A 20,702-nucleotide genomic window follows, 5' to 3' on the forward strand; every position below is an offset into this window, starting at 1 on the left:
TTGGGATCTGACCCTTTCTTTCTGCAGATGAGAGACAAATTTCTCTATTTTTAACTCCCGTGCTAAGGATCCCTGAAGTCTATTTCATTCAGGCTACTTTCTACCTCAAGTCATCACCTTGATTTCTAACTAGGGTGGGATCATACGTGGCATTACGTTTCCCCTAGTTGGTGCCAGGATAAAGCATGTCTGTTTGTTTTTAATTCTGCAGTTGACACGACACACAATTTGGTTTGCTTTAGTTATTTCAAGCCACTGATCTCTCATTGTGCAGCATAAGGCCAAAGAGATGTCAGGCCTGGGCCAGTTTGGGGGCACAAGTCTCATGATGAACCTGTGTCTTTGCAACGAATCCCACAAACCACTGCCATGCTCAGCCATGCCCAAAGCCAGCCCATTCACTCTAAATGGTACTACCTTTGTTTGCAGGAACCCCTACCCCTGTACAGCAGCAAAAGGCCTCCCTGCTGTTGGTAACATTAGGACTTCCTTCCAGGATGTGGGTAAGGGGCACTACACTATCTGGATAAGAAGTACTTTGTTGTCTCCCCTCCAGTGGGTACCGTCACCATTTACACAGAGAGACGGAAGAGACCTACCAGATCCTCCAGCCCACATCCCTGAAGCTAATGCAGGATAGTCCCTACAGCACATTAAAACAGAACAATGGCCATGCTGGGTCAGACCAAGAGTCCATCTACCCAGTATCCTTCCAGCAGTGGCCAGTGCCAGGTGTTTCAGAGGGAATGAACAAAGCAGGGCAATTTATCAAGTGATCCATCCCCTGTCATCCAGTCCCAGCTTCTGGCAGTCAGAGATATGGGGACACCCAAGACATGGGATTGTGTCCCTGACCGTCTTGGCTAATGGCCATTGACGGACCTATCCTCCAGGAACTGATCTAGTTCTTTTTTGAGCCCAGTTATAGTTTTGCACTTCACAACATCCCCTAGCAAGGAGTTCCGCAGGTTGACTGTACGCTGTGTGAAGAAATACTTCCTTTTGTTTGTTTTAAACCTGCTGCCTATTCATTTCATTAGGTGATGCTGGGTTCTTATGTTACATGAAGGGTAATATAACACTTGCTTATTCACTTTCTCCACACCAGTCATGATTTTACAGACCTCTCTCATATCCTCCCTTAGTCGCCTCTTTTCCCAGCTGAACTGTCCCACTCTTATTAATCTCTCCTCATATGGAAGTTGTTCAATCCCCTAATCATTCCTATTGCCCTTCTCTTTATTTATTCCAACTCAAATATATCTTTTTTTAAAGATGGGCTGCCCAGAACCCAGAACTGCATGTAGTATTCAAGGTGTGGGCGTATCACGGATTTATATAGAGGCATTGTGATATTTTTTGTCTTATTATCTAGCACTTCCCTAATTGTTCCTAATATCCAGTTAGCTTTTTTTGACTAATGCTGCACACTGAGTGGATGTTTTCAGAGAACTGTCCACAGTGATTCCAAGATCTCTTTCTTTAGTGGTAACAACTAATTTAGACCTTGTCATTTCATAGGTATAGTTGGAATTATGTTTTACAATGTGCATTCCTTTACATTTATCAACCCTGAATTTCATCCGCCATTTTGTTGCCATCACCAATGGTGGATTAACGCACAGGTCCATGGGACCCCATCCAATTTGAGGGGCCCAGGCGTGCCAGAACCTGTGTAGAAGGGGTGAGGGCCACCAGCGCCGGAACTGTGGCCCCACTCCTGCTCTTCCTCTTTCAGGCAGGGTCCCACCCCCTGCTCCTCCTCTTCCCCCGGAGACCCCAGCCAGGCCAGAAGCTGGAGCTGGATCAAGGTAAGAGCTGCCCAGGGAGCCTGGGCTGCTGTGGAGAGCCCCACACCCTCCACCTGTCCTAGGCGGGGAGCCAGGGTGCCCAAGAGCAGCACCCAGCCCATGTCCTTGCCCCCTGGGGCATGCCACCTCGGACAGGTGGAGGGTCCGGAGCTCCCCACAGTGGCCCAGGCTCTCTGGATGGCTCTTACAGGCCTGAGGGAAGTGAAGAGGAGCAGGGCCCCATGGTGGGGGCAGCTACGGCCCAACTCAGCCCTCTCCCACCGGGAAGAGGCTGGCGCCACTAGCAGAGGCTGAGTTTTCTGCCTGCCCATGTTAAAAAGTGCATGGGGCCATAGCCCCCCCCGTTCTGACACCCCTAGAACCCCAGAGTGTGAGGAGCCCAAATGTTATTTGTGGCCACGGCCTCAGTAAATAATAATCGACCTCTGGTAGTCACTGAGGTTTGAGACCCCCTTTTGTCGCTCTTCGCAGTCTGCCTGGGACTTAACTATCTTGAGTAGTTTTATATCATCTCACTGTTTGCCACCTCACTGCTTAGCCCTTTTTCCAAATCATTTATGAATATGTTGAATAGGACTGGTCCCAGAATAGACCCCTGGGGGATGCCACTATTTAACTCTCTCCATTCTGAAAACTGACCATTTAATCCTACCCTTTGTTTCCTATCTTTTAACCAGTTATCAATCCATGAGAGGACCTTCCTCTTATCCCATGACAGCTTACTTTCTTAAGAGCCTTTGGTGAGGGACCTTGTCAAAGGCTTTCTCAAAGTCCAAGTACACTATATCCACTGGATCCCCCTTGTCCATGTTTGTTGATCCCCTCAAAGAATTCTAACAGATTGGTGAAGCATGATTTCCCTTTATAAAAGTTGTGTTCACTCTTCCCCAACATATATTCATCTCTGTGTCTTATAATTCTGTTTTTTTCTATAGTTTCAACCAGTTTGCCTGGGACTGAAGTGAGGCTTACCAGTCTGTAATTGTTAGGATCACCTCTGGTGGCTTCTTTAAAAATTGGCATTACATTAATTATCCACCAGTCATCTGTAGGGCCAACCAAATTCATGGCCGTGAAAAACAGATCACGGACTGTGCAATCAGATCTTCCCAGTGAAATCTAGCTACTGGATGGCTGGGGACTGGGAGTACCCCAGCCACGGGCTCTTACTGTGCACTGGGCTCCAGCTGCTAGTCTCAATGGGGCTGGAGCAGGACAGGATTCCTCTTCACCTGCACGGGCTGCTCTCGAGGGGAGATCACACCCACCTCCGGGTTCCTTGCCCAGCTGCTCTGACGGCAGCGCAGAAGTGAGAGTGGCAATCCCACAAGCCCCCAACAACTTTGTGACCCCCCCCCCAACTCCCTTTTGGGTTGGGACCCTCATGGCTACATACATACATTTTTAAAATCCTGTGACCATGAAATTGACCACAATGGACTGTGAATCTGATTGGACGCTAGGCTGATTAAAGCGATAGGTTCCCTATCACAGTTAGTACTTCTGAAATTTCACATTTGAGTTCCTTCAGAACTCTTGGGTGATACCATCTGGGCTTGGTGACTTTTACTGCGTAATCTATCAGTTTGTTCCAAAACCTCCTCTACTGACACCTCAGTCTGGGGCAGCTCCTCAGATCTGTCACCTAAAAAGAATGGCTCAGGTGTGGGAATCTCCCTCACATCCTCAGCCGTGAAGACCAGTACAAAGAATTCTGTTAGCTTCTACACAATGGCCTCATCTTCCATGAGTGCTCCTTCAGCACCTCCATCGTCCAGGTGCCCCACTGACAGTTTGGCAGGCTTCCTGCTTCTGATCCATTTAAATACAATTGCTGTTAGCTTCTGTATCTTTTGCTAGCTGCTCTTCAAATTCTTTTAAGCCTGCCTAATTATACTTTTACACTTGCCTTGCCAGAGGTTATGCTCCTTTCTATTTTCCTCCATCTGACTTGACTTTGAATCTTTAAAGGATGTCTTTGTGTCACTAACTGCCTCTTTTATTCTATTGTTCAGCCAGGGGTGGAGGGGAGGGCATTTTTTGGTCCTCACTGTTTTTTTAATTTGGGGTATACATTTTGTTTGAGCCTCTATTATTGTGTTTTTTAAAAGTTTCCATGCAGCTTCCAGGCATTTCACTCTTGTGACTGTTCATTTTAATTTCTGTTTACCTGGCCTCCTCATTTTTGCACAGTTCCACCACAGTAGCATTGATCTATCTAAAGGAGGGTTTTCTCGGTATTTCCCCCACCAAGGATGTTCAAATTTAATTCCATTATGGTCGCTTTTACCAAGCTGTTCAGCTCTGTTCACCTCTTGGACCTGATCCTGGGCTCCACTGAGAACTAAATCAAGAACGGCCTCTGCGGGTTCCAGGACTGGCCACTCCAGGACACGGTCATTAATGGTGTTTAGAAATTTTCTCTCTGCAGCCTGTCCTAAGGTACCGTGATCCCAATCAATATGCATTATTACTGAGTTTTCTGAGGCTGGCAGTCTGGGGATGGGACCACCCAACTGTGTCCCAGAAAGTCTCATCTAGGTACCTCTCTGTCTCCCTTAGCTCCTCCAGCTCAGCCACTCTGGTCTCAAGCGCCCGAACATGGTCTCGGAGGAATGAGAGTTGCTTGCACCAAGTGCACACTTATGCCACCTACCCACACGGCAGGGAATCCTACATGCTGCGTTCAGTGCAATAACCGGGATACCCCCCACTCTGCTGCTGGACGTCTGCCTGCGTTATCTTTACTCTTGAAGGGTTTTTTCCTTCTGGGGGGAAGGGGGGTTATTGGCCTACGTTTAGAGAACACTTGTTAGATGCATCGGCTCTCACACGCCCTCTCTAAACGCCCACTTGCTGCGGCTGGTCACTAGCACCTTGTGCAGCGCTTAGTCCCGTCTAGTGTTAAACGTCCTGTGGCAGAGCTCCAACCTCGTCCCCGAGGGCCCCGCCCTTCCAGGCGGTTTATGCTAGCTTCCCAGAGGCTCACTGCAACCCTCCACGTAGCCCTTCTCTCTCTAGGGCCAGGGATACAGTCTACTGAGCCCTTTTCATCATAAGCCAGCAATGGAGGTTGGTGAGAGAATTCCCACAGTCTCTGTTGCTCCTATGGCCTCATGCCAAAACCGTTCAGCTTCCTGTCCTGACAGGGGCCTGTTTTCCCCTCCCAGGAGGTGTTTCTGTAGTGGTGGGTTGGGGGGAGCCCGGGCCCGGCCTCTACTCCGGGTTCTGGCCCATGGACCCTAATGGTAGCAGCTGTTGGCAGCCAAACTTTCACTGCCAGAGTTACTACATTTCCCTGGGCCACTTCCCCACAGCTCTCCTGCTTCTCCCTTACTAGTGAGACTTGAGGTTATCTTCATTAACCAGCCCTTCAGCCACACTTCCTCTCCCCTGGCTCATCCCTGCCTGACTGGAGTGAGCCCTTTTATGTTATCAGAGGGGCCTTAATTAGAGTCAGGTGGTCACATTAGCTTAATGGCCTCACCTGACTCTTTGCAGGTTAATTGGAGTCAGGTGTTCTCATTAGCCCGGAGCAGCCCCTGCTCTGGTCAGTCAGGGAACAGAAACCTGTTAATCTAGTGGCCAGTATATCTGCCTTCTGCTACTCTGCTGTACTCTGCTCGGTATCCCCGTCCTGTTCCCTTCGTTTGACCCTTTGACCGCACTACCGTCCCTGTTGTTCATTAGTTGTCCCCCGTAATTATTTGGTTTCCCAGGTCCTGTGGATCCCCCCCTTAGGCTGGGGGGGGATCCTTTAGCAGTGGGTGGGCTTCGCCTGCCCACTTCCTGGATCCCTGTAAGGCTACTCTGCTGTACCCATCTGGCCTGGGTCTACCACATAACCGATGGGTGGGCCTTCCCGTTCCACCTCTCCTTTGAGTGACACATGCCCAGGCTGATCCACCTCCCTCGTAGGAGCTTTTCCTTCATAGTCAACCTATTTTTTCTCTTCCTTAATTTCACTCCATCAGTCCTAATTAAGACCTGCCTTGTACCGTACTCCCATCCCCTGCTGGGGTTTGCACCATTCCAGTAGCTGAAGCCCCCAGGGCCCTGCCAGTAGCTTGCCCTCTTGCCACGTTTCCTGGGAGTGAAGATGATCTGTGGGGGGATGGGTGACCAAAAGTTTTCTGCAAGTCCAAGTGCAACAGCTTTATTTACGCTCCCTTGGGTATGTTAATGGGGCCTGTCTGAAACAGTGGGAAATCCCATTCCTGACAGCTCTTTTGAGACTATGGAGGAGTCTTGACTGACGTTAGGATGGCCCAGTATTATGACTCTGAGAACAGTCTGGTCTTGCTCCACATGCAGCTGAATTTCTCACCCTCCTCGGCTCCTCACTCACATCTTCCTGCATGACTGTTCCACGGAGCGTGGAGTAGGAGAACACGCTGCGGAAGGGAGATAACTACAGGATACCCACCTCAGGCTTGGCTTTGCAACACAGTCCAGCTGCCCAGCCCTCAATAAGTCTAAACAAGGACAAGGCATTCCCACCCTTTGCTCAGTCTTTGTCCTGGGGATGTCAGGCCAGGAGAAACCATTCCAATTGATGCAGGGCTTAAACCCACCGACCGCCATCTGCCCCCATACAACTCGGGTGTTTGTCTGGAATACAACAATCCCTCAAATCCATATTTGCACAGTTCCTCCTCTAACCTCTCTCAACTCCTTGGGGAGAACACACTGCCCCTGGGAAACCATGACAGTCTTGCGGGCTGTGCTCCCAGACCAGACACAGAACCTAGTCTATAACCGTAATTTATGGCCCTATTAAGCTATAAAAGAGTCAAATGAACCCTGCCCACGGCTGCAAACTTCAAACAGGAAGCCCATTGCTACAACTCTTCTTAAGCTCTTTGCTGAATTACCAGGTTTCATTCTAGTCTGTCCTAGCTGGCCCTTCTCTCTCGCAGAAGCTACCAGTGCAACTTTTCTTGTTCCCAGAGAGCTGGTAAAACTCCTGGGCTCGAGAGCCAACACCAGTGCCAGCCAATATGGGCCACAGGGAGGAATGGCTACTACCCTCTGCTCCTCCCTGAAGGTGCCCATGCCAGCTGTGGAGCCCACTGGCCCCAAGCAGCTGAATGGCACAGTGAAGCTTCCTCAGTTCAACCTGTTGTGTTCGCTCCATGAACAGATCATGTGGCATAAACATAAAAGCCAGGTGCTCTGGGCTGCATATGCTGTTGCCCAGTGACCTTAGCAGCAGCTGCTGCCGCCTTTCTGCATCCTTAGGCCCACGCAATCGCAGACCCACAGTGCATTGTCTGGCTCCCGTTGAGCCCACTCTTGCACGACCCCGGAGCAGTGCTCTGTGGCAGGCAGGGTCCCCAGGCTCCTCCCCTCAGCACTGCACCCCGGCTGCTGCAGCGTCATGGTGTTCAGGATCAGGAGGGAGCCGTGTTAGTCTGTATCCACAAAAACAATGAGGAGTCCGCTGGCACCTTAAAGATTGACCAATTTATTTGGGCATAAGCTTTTATGGGTAAAACCCCGCTTCTTCAGATGCATGGAGTGGAAATTACAGATGCAGGCATTATATAATGACACATGAAGGGAGTTACCTCACAAGTGGAGAACCAGTGCTGACAGGGCCAATTCGATCAGGGTGGATGTAGTCCACTCCCAATAACAGATGAGGAGGTGTCAATTCCAGGAGAAGCCAAGCTGCTTTTGTAATGAGCCAGCCACTCCCAGTCCCCATTTAAGCCCAAATTAATGGTGTTAAATCTACAAATGAATGTTAGTTTTGCTGTTTCTCTTTGAAGTCTGTACCATCTGTACCCACCCAAGAGGCCAGGATTTGATTCTTTACCTGGATTGCAGGCTCCTGTTCCTACTCATGAAAAGTTTAGAAGCCCCCCTTTTTAGTTTACAAGCACCCCTATGACCGCAGGGGTGTTAATGGGCGGCTTCACCTTGAGGGGCGCCTTAGAATGTGTGTTAACTGCTTATGCTAAGCAATTTGTTCCATCTCGTATTTAGCTGGAACAGTCCTGAAGAAGAGCTCTGTGCAGCTTGAAAGCTGATCTCCCTCACCAACAGAAGTTGGTCCAATAAAAGACATTCCCTCATCCACCTTGTCTCTAACATCCTGGGACCCACATGGCTACAACTACACTGAAAACAATATAAAGTGTAAAGTATGTGGGGAAGGAGCCAGGAGCCTCTCTGTCCTCCTTGGAGTTTCCAGCCACACCCAAGATGCCAATAAAAATAGGGTCTGAAGTCACTTTGGGCTAGGCCAGCTCTTTTCCATCCATCCTGCCAGTATGAATGTACTGAACGGAAAACTTACCAGGACTTATTTGGAAATAAAAAGCCCAGGGCATGATGTGCAGCTCTGTGCAAGTCAGACTGCGCTAGCATGGTTTTGGGACAGCTTTATGGTTTCCCCCACTCTGGCATGCTCCAGAGCTTGGGCTTTCTAAACATTCTTCTAGAATTTCTCAGCTTCAGTCTATGCTGGGCTCCAGGGATGCTGGGCCATGTGACATGTCAGACTAATGTCTGGGGCAGGGCTACAGAAATTCACTGCCACATTTAACAGATGATATTGCAGCCATCTGCTTACCAGTGTGCACCTCCACACCTAACCCAATGGACTCTCATGGCAGCTCTCCAGAGATTCACACTCTCTCTCCCTGCCCTCAGCTATTTGCAAATCTACAGACGTGCAACTGGCATGCTGGGAACCAGGGATCTATAGAAGTTAATCCTATTGATGACTCTACATGGACCGGGAGTCAGAACTAGAGAAGTATGCTCCCCCACAAAGACAGGCAGGCACAAACACACACTTCTGAACTCGGGGTGGGGGTGGAGGAAAAGGAGGATCGGGCCAGCAAAGGTCACCCCTTTCACTTCTCGTCAGAGCATGTGGGGGAGGCCATTAGGACAGACAGGACAGCCTCCCTCCCTCCTACATCCTCATCCCAGCCCCGTGAGCACAGTGTCCTGTCCCAGCCTGGCATCCTCCCAATCCTGGATCGCCAAGCACTGTAAGCTGGGAACGCACATCCAGTCCTGCATTGCCAGGCCCCACATGCATAAAATGCACCTTCCCAATCCCATATCACCAAGACCGAAGAGCTGAAGTGGTATAAAGGCCTTGCCCTAGCCCCCTGCATATTTCACCCTGTGCACACATTGTGCGTTCAATGTGCATGCAGCGGTCATGTCCCATGCAAGTCTCCCAAGTGTTTGGTTTGGTCCAGGCATGAAAAAGAACCAATGAAAAATATCCAGTTCATGCTGCCGTGAGCATGAAACTTATTGTAAAGTCTTGGGGCCCAGTCCTACAAACAAGTATCTTTAACTGAGTGAGCTCAATGAGCCTAGCTGCGGGTATGAAGTCACTAGGGTATGATTTTGCAGGATCAGGTCCTTTATTAGTGCCCTGCTTGCAGAACAGATGCCAGAGATGAAACTTCCAGTGCCTGACTCTAATGAAAAAAGAAAAGGAGTACTTGTGGCACCTTAGAGACTAACCAATTTATTTGAGCATGAGCTTTCGTGAGCTACAGCTCACTTCATCGGATGCATACTGTGGAAAGTGTAGATCTTATTATATACACACAAAGCATGAAAAAATACCTCCTCCCACCTCACTCTCCTGCTGGTAATAGCTTATCTAAAGGGTAGGAGGAGGTATTTTTTCATGCTTTGTGTGTATATAATAAGATCTTCTACACTTTCCACAGTATGCATCCGATGAAGTGAGCTGTAGCTCACGAAAGCTTATGCTCAAATAAATTGGTTAGTCTCTAAGGTGCCACAAGTACTCCTTTTCTTTTAGCGAATACAGACTAACATGGCTGTTACTCTGAAACCTGACTCTAATGAACAACCAGGTTTTCCTGTGCACTCATATGTCATTACTGAAAGGCTGCCAGGGACAGACATTGACCAGCCTCATTTAGATCTTTTGATAAAGTCCAAGACATTTTTATACAATTTTTTTTTCAAAACAGACTTCAGCACTTTGTTTACAAAGCGCTCCCCAGCATGTGCACGAGTGACCCTACGATAACAAATCCACATACCCACAATACACTTCCGATTGGAAGGAAACTTGCAAGTGAGCTGGTGTCCCATGAAGCAGCCCTGACAATTGTTCTGCATTAAACATATGATTGTTACTTACAGCATATTCGAACTCCAGATTAAAGTCCCGGTTGTTTGCCTGAAGGTGCCTCTGTTCCTCTGTAGAGAAGAACACACACATTAGATTTCAGCAAAGGAGAACTTAATAGCTATTTGAGGAGGAGGAGAATGAATAATTACAAGCATCAAGGAGCAGCAGGAAGAGGGGACTTTTAGGAGAGTAGTGCCAGGGAGACCCAAGCTGTGTGCCAGAACCCCAGTGCCCAGGCTTAGTGGTGTGTGGCAGACACCCACCTGCCATGATGCTAATGCTGAGCATTGGTGTCACAGTGATGTGGCATTCATTCACCAACACGTTCCAATCACATACCTCACTGTGGTCCCAGCAAGGCATCAGTAGGACAGGCTGATCTCCTACCCATCATATTAGCTTCCCTGGAGGCTCAGGATTAGTTCTAGACAAGTGAGACTCAAGCTCCCATCCTCCCTCCACAAAAATCTTGACAAGCTGGTGCCCTAGCTCTATTGTTAATTCTGCACCATTACTGGAGTGTGTAGGAGGGCAGGGCATCAGCAGTGTAATAACAAGCAGCTCACAGAGATGTTTTCATTCAAGGAACTCAAATGCTTTAGACAGTAATTCATTCACCCTTACACCCCTTTAGTGAGACAGAAAAATTCTTTTGCCTCATTTTACAATGGGGAAACTGAGGCACAGAGCAGTTAGCATGACCTTCTCAAGCTCACAGAGGGAGTCAGAGGCAGAGTTAGGAATAGAAAACATACGTCCTGGCTTCCGTTCCCCTTCTCTAACCACTAAGTCACACTCCCCTACGTAAAACATTCCCCACTAGTCACTTGGCAGATCTAAGCAACACACCTAGAGAAGGCTATTTCAGAACACTTGCTGCATTCCTTTTATACAGTTAGGGCTGCTCTGAATCCCTCCTTGGGGATTCTGAGCTGAGTCCCACAGTAAATGCTGCAAAGAGATAAATGATCATGAAGAAAATAAGAGATGGTAAAACCTTAAGAAAATCAAAAAACCAACAGAAATGCAGGAGCAGAGCGTGGGCAGGGCTTGGGAAAAGTGAAACAACATTCAGCTCCGCGGAACTGCCAGAGCAGCGTCATTCAACCAAACATTGTGTGGTTAGACAGCCAGGCTCAAACAAGCCGCGGGCACAGGAGAGTGAGCTGTTACTGAAGAGGACTTTACAAAGGAAACCCAGCCTAAGCATGGACAGTGCTTCTGCCAGATCCTCAGTGCCCAACACCGTACACTTAGGAACCTGGGCAGCATCAGAGATGTTGACCGCAGCCAGCAGCGCCCTACCCAGAGGGCAGGGTCTGCCTAGCTGGATGCCAGGCGAGAATCTATGCGGAGGATACTGCAAGGTGGGGAGCAGCCCAGAGAGTTAGGGGAGCTGGCTGATATCCCCACAGCAGGAACTGTAGACTAGGAACAGGGCAATACGGAGCAGGGAGCACGGCAAAAGCTGTGACACCTGCTGACATTTCAGAGTCCAAGAGTAAGCTCCCAGTTCATAGAATCATAGAATATCAGGGTTGGAAGGGACCCCGAAGGTCATCTAGTCCAACCCCCTGCTCGAAGCAGGACCAATTCCCAGTTAAATCATCCCAGCCAGGGCTTTGTCAAGCCTGACCTTAAAAACTTCCAAGGAAGGAGATTCCACCACCTCCCTAGGCAACGCATTCCAGTGTTTCACCACCCTCTTAGTGAAAAAGTTTTTCCTAATATCCAATCTAAACCTCCCCCACTGCAACTTGAGGCCATTACTCCTCGTTCTGTCATCTGCTACCACTGAGAACAGTCTAGATCCATCCTCTTTGGAACCCCCTTTCAGGTAGTTGAAAGCAGCTATCAAATCCCCCCTCATTCTTCTCTTCTGCAGACTAAACAATTCCAGCTCCCTCAGCCTCTCCTCATAAGTCATGTGTTCCAGACCCCTAATCATTTTTGTTGCCCATCGCTGGACTCTCTCCAATTTATCCACATCCTTCTTGTAGTGTGGGGCCCAAAACTGGACACAGTACTCCAGATGAGGCCTCACCAATGTCGAATAGAGGGGGACGATCACGTCCCTCGATCTGCTCGCTATGCCCCTACTTATACATCCCAAAATGCCATTGGCCTTCTTGGCAACAAGGGCACACTGCTGACTCATATCCAGCTTCTCGTCCACTGTCACCCCTAGGTCCTTTTCCGCAGAACTGCTGCCTAGCCATTCGGTCCCTAGTCTGTAGCGGTGCATTGGATTCTTCCGTCCTAAGTGCAGGACCCTGCACTTATCCTTATTGAACCTCATCAGATTTCTTTTGGCCCAATCCTCCAATTTGTCTAGGTCCTTCTGTATCCTATCCCTCCCCTCCAGCGTATCTACTACTCCTCCCAGTTTAGTATCGTCCGCAAATTTGCTGAGAGTGCAATCCACACCATCCTCCAGATCATTAATGAAGATATTGAACAAAACCGGCCCCAGGACCGACCCCTGTGGCACTCCACTTGACACCGGCTGCCAACTAGACATGGAGCCATTGATCACTACCCGTTGAGCCCGACAATCTAGCCAGCTTTCTACCCACCTTATAGTGCATTCATCCAGCCCATATTTCCTTAACTTGCTGACAAGAATACTGTGGGAGACCGTGTCAAAAGCTTTGCTAAAGTCAAGAAACAATACATCCACTGCTTTCCCTTCATCCACAGAACCAGTAATCTCATCATAAAAGGCGATTAGATTAGTCAGGCATGACCTTCCCTTGGTGAATCCATGCTGGCTGTTCCTGATCACTTTCCTCTCATGCAAGTACTTCAAGATTGATTCTTTGAGGACCTGCTCCATGATTTTTCCAGGGACTGAGGTGAGGCTGACTGGCCTGTAGTTCCCAGGATCCTCCTTCTTCCCTTTTTTAAAGATTGGCACTACATTAGCCTTTTTCCAGTCATCCGGGACTTCCCCCGTTCGCCACGAGTTTTCAAAGATAATGGCCAATGGCTCTGCAATCACAGCCGCCAATTCCTTCAGCACTCTCGGATGCAACTCGTCCGGCCCCATGGACTTGTGCACGTCCAGCTTTTCTAAATAGTCCCTAACCACCTCTATCTCCACAGAGGGCTGGCCATCTCTTCCCCACTCCTCTCTCTCCTTCTCTTCAGGGCCACTGGGAGTAGCCTGCATTGGGACTGCAAAGGGGAGGAAGGAGCCAGATCTGCAGAGGGCTATATGGAGAGCTCCTCTGCGCTTTCGCTGGATCCTGATCACAGCGCAGCTAAGAAGCCGGGCTGCATTCCTTACTCTGCCAGCTTGGCCATCCTCAAGGTCACCCAGGCCTGTGTACAGCTTCCCTCTGGGGAAAAAAGGCTCTGACAGGGAGATGCACCTCAAACATGTGGTCTGAATTCAGCATTTCCAGGGAAAGCTGGGAGTTCAATGTGTGTGTGCAGCACCAGAGGAAGGAGCCTGGTATCTCATTGGAGAGAGAGCTCCATTCCTCAGGCAAAAACAATGAGGAGTCCTTGTGGCACCTTAGAGACTAACAAATTCATTTGGGCATAAGCTTTTGTGGGCTAGAACCCACTTCATCAGATGCATGGAGTGTAAAATACAGTAAGCAGAATATATATTTATTCTTTTGTGTAGAGACTGTCCAGTTTGACCAATGTACATGGCAGAGGGGCATTGCTGGCACATGATGGCATATATCACATTGGTGGATGTGGAGGTGAACGAGCCTCTGATAGTGTGGCTGATGTGATTAGGCCCTATGATGGTGTCCCCTGAAAAGATATGTAGGCACAGTTGGCAACGGGCTTTGTTGCAGGGATAGGTTCCTGGGTTAGTGTTTTTGTTGTGTGGTGTGTAGTTGCTGGTGAGTATTTGCTTCAGGTTGGGGGGCTGTCTGTAAGCGAGGACTGGCCTGACTCCCAAGGTCTATGAGAGTGAGGGATCGTCCTTCAGGATAGGTTGTAGATTCTTGATGATGCTTTGGAAAGGTTTTAGTTGGGGGCTGAAGGTGACTGCTAGTGGCATTCTGTTACTTTCTTTGTTGGGCCTGTCCTGTAGTAGGTGACTTCTGGGTACTCTTCTGGCTCTGTCAATCAGTTTCTTCACTTCACAAGGTGGGTACTGTAGTTTGAAGAATGCTTGATAGAGATCTTGTAGGTGTTTGTCTCTGTCTGAGGGGATGGAGCAAATGCGGTTGTATCTTAGAGCTTGGTTGTAGACAATGGATATTGTGTTGTGATCTGGATGAAAGCTGGAGGCATGTAGGTAAGAATAGTGGTCAGTAGGTTTCCAGTATACAATGGTGTTTATGTGACCATCGCTTATTTTCACTGTAGTGTCCAGGAAGTGGAATAAAAGAATAGATGGACACAAACCAGATATCAAGAATTGTAACATTCAAAAATCAATAGGAGAACACTTCAATCTCCCTGGACACTCAATAATAGGCTTAAAAGTGGCAATTCTTCAACATAAAAACTTCAAAAACAGTCTCCAATGAGAAACTGCAGAACTGGAATTAATTTGCAAACTGGACACCATCAAATTAGTCCTGAATAAAGACTGGGAGTGGATGGGTCACCACAAAAACTAATTTCCCCCTGCTGATACTCACACCTTCTTGTCAACTGTTGGAAATTGGCCACCTTGATTGCATTGGCCTTGTTAGCACTACAAAAGTGATTTTTCCCCTCTCTTGGTATTCACCCCTTCTTGTCAACTGTTGAGAATAGGCCACTTCCACCTTAATTGAATTGACTCATTAGCACTGACCCCCCACTTGGAAAGGCAACTCCCATCTTTTCATGTGCTGTAATATATATTCTGCTTACTGTATTTTTCACTCCATGCATCTGATGAAGTGGGTTCTAGCCCACAAAAGCTTATGCCCAAATAAATTTGTTAGTCTCTAAGGTGCCAAAGGACTCCTCGCTGTTTTTGCTTATACAGACTAACACGGCTGCCCCTCTGAAACCATTCCTCAGGCAGAAGCTCACTAGGAGAGAGTGCCAGAAGCTGGCAACAGTCGTTGTTTGGGTTGTGCTTTCCTTGGTGTGCGGTAGAAATAGAAAACAGCAGGGCTTTGTAAACCTTCCCCAGAAACAAAGGCAGTGGCCGCCTGAACCTCAGACTGGAAGGACAGCTGAGTCTAGGTCCCTCTCCTCTGGGCACAGCACCGACTGCTCAGTCGGGGCCCAAAGCAGACTGAAAGCTTCCTGGGTTGCCATAGGAACTTTAACACTGCACATCATGGCTATTTCTAGAGGCCAAAGTTGAACAGTGAACTCTGTTTTTGGGACCCCAAGATGTTGCTCCCCAAAACAAAGGCCACCAAAATCAAAGGCCACTTTTGGAAACGGCCCAAACTGTTATGGTCTCTACTGGAAATACTTGCAAGGGTGGTGTGAAGGGGTGCAGACACTGCAGGTACAATTGCAAAAGTTAAAAGACAAACGGGCACCTCACCCATCTCCACCATCCCACCCGAAAGCACAGGCTCCCCAACTTGAGCAAAGAGAGAATCTCCATTAGCTGTATAGTGCCTATGACACCCAGGTGAACAGTTCCTATTTTACCAGCACAAGGGAGCAACGCACACCAGCCAGTGTGTTATCTGCTATTGTGTTCCACAAGCCAGCATGGTCTGTTAATAACGATATCACAATGACTCTCGAGGAGATCAGGACAAGTCTAAAGAGCTGGAAGTTTGTGTGTTATCTTTTGCCCAAGAGGTGTGGCTCCTAAAGCAAACTAGCTGTGCCACTCCCAGCAATGACCCTTTTCCAAGCTGAACAGATGCTCCTGAACTGGCATTGCACATTGTTTTGTAGGAGTAAGGAACATCCCCCACGTTTCTTCAAATTCCTCTCTTGGGAGTTCCAGACTTGTCACTGCCTGTAGACAGCAGCTAGCACCAATTCACAGAGCAAATGACAACCATTTGCTTTAACGACTCCGCTTTCCCTTGCCCAACAAGGAACAGGGGCCACTGAAAACCTCTCCGATGAGTGCTATAAACAAAAAACTAAAATAACTCAACTGAATCCCTGTAACCAGGGGGGACGGACACCCACTCTCCTCTTGAGTATCTCCAGCTGCTGAGTGCCATATTCAGGCCTTTCCCCACTCCTGGCACCCCAGAGTCCAACAAAACTGTCTGTCTACCCTCACCAGGGTCTTCCACCCTGGCCCCTGTAAACTCAGCCCTTTGCTTGGGCTCCCCAAGGAGTCTTGTCCCTTTCTCAGGGTTTACACCACTTTGCCGGTGGCTGGGAAGGAACCCGGGAGTGCCTACTATGCTGGGTTCCAAACCAGGGACCCTATCCACAGCAGCCACATACTGCTCACTGCAAGTAGTGGCTGCTAGTTCCCTGGGCCTCTTCCCAGATCACCATTGCCAACTTTCATGTGGTAAATAAGCACCCCGTCTTTCACAGTAAGCCAAAAATCAAGCTAATCCCATTTCAAAACAAGGCCAAAACAAACCAATCCCTAAGAACCCCAACACTCTATGTGACTAGATCACCCCGGTGTGCAGTCTGGGACTGTGATGGGCCCACTGTGCACCCTTGACTCTCTCCCCACCTTGACCCTGCTTGCCCCCCCTTGCCGGGAGCCAATCAAAAAAAAAGAAGCAACAAACTTCAACAAGCTACAAGCCAAACAAGCTCAGCTTAAGCAAATGCAGCGAAATCCTATGGCTGGAGAGGAGAGCCGCATTGTGCCATGCCACATGCTGCCCATCAGATCCCAGCCAGAAATGACCTTCTAATTCTAAGGCCATGCAGCTCCTTTTCGCAGAATCATAGAATATCAGGGTTGGAAGGGACCTCAGTTTTTCCAAATATCCAACCTAAACCTCCCCCACTGCAACTTGAGACCATTATTCCTTGTTCTGTCATCAGCTACCACTGAGAACAGCCGAGCTCCATCCTCTTTGGAACCCCTTTTCAGGTAGTTGAAAGCAGCTATCAAATCCCCCCTCATTCTTCTCTTCTGCAGACTAAATAACCCCAGTTCCCTCAGTGCTCCAGCCTCCTAATCATTTTTGTTGCCCTCTGCTAGACTCTCTCCAATTTCTCCACATCCTTCTTGTCGTGTGGGGCCCAAAACTGTACACAGTACTCCAGATGACTGGAGTCACTGGAAAGAAAGAATGAAAGTCAGTGCTGATGTCTGTGCTTCAGGTTACCAGGTCACTGCTGCTGAAAACAATGACAAACAACCCTCTCTAGCATTTCGTTCACTGGAAACTAACCACATGTAACTGTAGCCCAGTGCCCAGGCCCTGGTCTAACCACAGCAACCGAGTCTCTGGGAAAGTGGCTGCTTTTTCAGGCAGAGAGATTTAGGAGCTAAGCCACAGAACAACATCTGGAGTGAATAACTTTAAACTCATGCCAAAAAGCAGCTATAAATATAATTGTCCATCCAGTCTTCTAAATGTAGGGCTGTTGCATGGAAAAGTCTTATGAAAGGTTACATTCGAGACCTGGCTGAGGACAGCGGAAATTTGTCTGAGTTATAAATGAAAGCGCAGACAGCAGTGCCTTAAACAGGCCAATGGGCGGAATTTGTGGATATTAGTTTCTGTGGCTGCCTGGGGGGAGTGGAGAACTGAATGGTTTTGCTAAGTTTTACATAAATTAAGGCCTGACACCGGATGCATGAAGAGAGACACATCTCAGCCCTAAGAGTGATGCACCGACAGAGCCTGACAGCAGAACAGAGACAAGACAGACTCTGTGCAAGAAATCCGTGCTCCACCATCCAACAAACCAGCCCCCGGAACCCTAGCATGAGACTGGACTCGTGCAGCCACCCATGTCAGGATCATCTCCTGCGATCTGCGTGTGTGTGTGGGGGGGACTCTATGCCAATGCATGAGTGTGAGGGGCAAGCCGCATGGTACAGTCCCCCTGTCCGCAGCACTGCAGGAATACCCCATTGGTGGTTGGGGCAGGATGGAGACTGGCCTCTCTACACAGCATCCTTCCAGTGGCAGTAACCTTTGTGGGGACCCATCCCCCACACTGAGCTGTGATTGAATAGCCTCCGGAGGACAGACAGTTGCAACACAACTCCTTCCGGAGCCACGCTGCCAAGGAGCAGCAGACATACACCATCCACAAAGCCAGCTCCTACCTCTGCAGCACAGGGTCACTGCAGCCAGGCCCCCAAGGACAGGTGGGCGGACAAGGGGCCAGCACACCTTTGGAGAAATGTATGAACAATAATAAAATAAGCACTAAGTCTTATTAATTCATTATTATGTGCTCACTAACCCCGAGATGGGGAAGGTGTTTGCATTAGATGAGAATAGTGTGATGAAACCCCAAAAGAAACACTGACACCTGGTCCCCCTGACCCACCCCACCCCTCTGCAGACAGTCACATTCTTTGGGCACCTCGTAAGCTGCTGGTTCTGTTCAATGGAGAGAGCTGCAGCGCTGCATCTGACTAATCCAACCCCCAGAGGACACTACCATGTTACCATGGGTAGGAAAATCACAACCCTTAGCTCAGATTGTTGATGGGATATTATTGCCTTAGAGAGATGAGCCTTGGTCAGCTGCTAATTGTTAGCATCATCCCTGAAACAAGGAGACAATTCAGGACAGCAGCCACAGCTCCAAGGGAGAAGATTAATCATTAAATAGCCACACTTTTAGGGGGTGAGAGAGACCTGAGTTATCGCAGGTGGAGAGGTTATTACAACAAACCAATGGGCAAAATTCCCCCTTGGTGCAACAGTAGTGACCCCAGGTTACACGATCGGATGAATCTCCCCATTATGTACCAGCCACAAGTGCCAAAGAAACCAGGCCACCATGTCTGCCAGGTTGGCAGGTGTCTCAGCTAATTATAGCAACTCAGGGCCCGTTGGGGAGAGAATAAGGGCAGCTCTGATGGCACCAGTATGGTTGGGATGTATTATCTGTATTATGGCAGCACCGGTATAGATCACTGCACGAGCCCATGGTTAGACAGTCCCCTGCCCCAAGGAGTTCACAGGCCAAGCAGAGAGCAGATAAAGTCTGGCAGGAAGGGTTGTTCAGTTTACAGCCAGGAAGCTGAGGCACAAAATGGTTAAATGACTGACTTGAACTCACACAGGCAGCCTGTAGCAGAGCCAGGCCTGAACCCAGATTTCTGGCGTCTCAGTCCGACACCTTAACCACAAGTCCACCCTGCCCTCTGTGACGGAGCGTTCGTATGTTGCTCCAGCTCCTGCTGGATGCTTTACACAGCCGCGAGGACTCCAGCACCTGCCCTGAAAGGCTGACAGTGCAAGGGTGCCGTGATGCAACGAGTGGAAGTAACAGTCAGTTGGGAGGGGACTGGGAACGAGAAAGGTCGCAGCGATAAAATCCAGGGCTGTTTGAATCAGGCACATGCGCAGCTGCCGGGCAAACACTGCAGCATTCTGTATGATTAATAATGACTCCCTTTTTGTGGGCATGATGGAAGAAAGGAGACTTTAGGACAGTGAGCGTGAGGGAGGGGATTCTTGGGTGTGCCTTGTTAAAATTCCATAACAGGTAGATTTCCGAGCCTCTGCCGGAGTGCCCGCTCTCTGAATGCTGCAGAAGCATCTGTCCCAATGAGGATCAAAACCTGGGGCTTGAGCACATGTCGTACCTTGGGAATGAACCAGCTTGTACCAAGTGTCAGCGATTTAAATTTTAAAAAATCCTAGAGCAAGAGCCCCCTGAAATGTCTTGTTTCCTTTCCTACCTCCTAGTTCCTCAGGTCTGATCTGGAGCCCATCCCCACCGTATCTAAGTCCCTCCCATAATAAATGAAAGCAAGAGAGTCCTCAGAGGGAACTGGATTTCTCTCTCCCCTCCAGGAAGGCAATACAAAGAGAAATATTGTTGTAAAACATGAGCTTCTTTGGACACAGGCTGTCTGTTTTGTGCCCGGTACAGAATCAAGTCCAGCATCAGCACTAAACAAACAATATATCATCATGGGAATTTGCAATGGTGGGTAAGACACTGAAGACATTCCAGTGCAGGGCACTAATGCAACAGGAAATTCTGCTCATATTAACTGACGTAGTATCCAAGTACACGACATACAAACACCATCTCTCTCTACACAGCAGGCTTGTAGGCTCCAAATTCTAAACTCTTGAACTGCAAGGTGACTTGGAATTATTTCCTTCTTGGGATCAATCAATGTTTAACCTGAAGATAAAGTGCAATATTAGACCCTGCCCTCTTTAAAAGCAAATGTTTATATTATCCTCACCAGCAGGGAGAGATGACTGGGGGAGAAGAAATGACTCCCAATGGGTCCCACTCTATGTATCTAGAATCTAGCTAGACTCTTCAGTGCAGCTCTGACTTCAATTAATCAAAGAGAAGGTGGCAGCATCCCAGATCAGCCTCAGTGTTCTGTGGCCATAGAAATGCTTTACAAGCCGGGGCTTTAATATAATTTGGTGCAAGACTCACTGATTGTCACCAGATATTTCCAAGCCGGAGGGACAAGGGCCCCTCTCACTGAGGGACAGGATGTGGGTTACCAACCCCATTTTGTTCTTTTCCAGGGCCGTGACATCAGAGCTCCCAGAGCAGGGTGGAGACTGGCACTTTCTCCTCTCAGAAGCAGGGAGGTTGGTAGACCCCTCACTGTAGGACCAGACTGTGGGCCACACGCCTGGCTGCCAATAACTAAGAGAACATTAAAGCAGAAAACGCTCACCCTCAGGGCATTATGATGAGGGACAACGGCTGAGTTA

The 20,702-nt window shown here is 48.7% G+C and overlaps 1 protein-coding gene across 1 annotated transcript in view; it reads right to left on the minus strand.

Annotated features, from left to right (window-relative positions):
* LOC144264768 (phospholipid-transporting ATPase ID-like) overlaps window positions 1–20,702 on the minus strand; it is a 123,196-nt gene that overhangs the window by 79,234 nt on the left and 23,260 nt on the right. Inside the window, exon 3 of the mRNA XM_077816576.1 lies at window positions 9,964–10,022. Within this exon, the coding sequence (XP_077672702.1) occupies window positions 9,964–10,022 (59 nt within the window). The remainder of the gene's footprint in view (window positions 1–9,963; window positions 10,023–20,702) is intronic.

Source organism: Eretmochelys imbricata, chromosome 5 (assembly GCF_965152235.1).
Source record: "Eretmochelys imbricata isolate rEreImb1 chromosome 5, rEreImb1.hap1, whole genome shotgun sequence".
Taxonomy (NCBI): domain Eukaryota; kingdom Metazoa; phylum Chordata; order Testudines; family Cheloniidae; genus Eretmochelys; species Eretmochelys imbricata.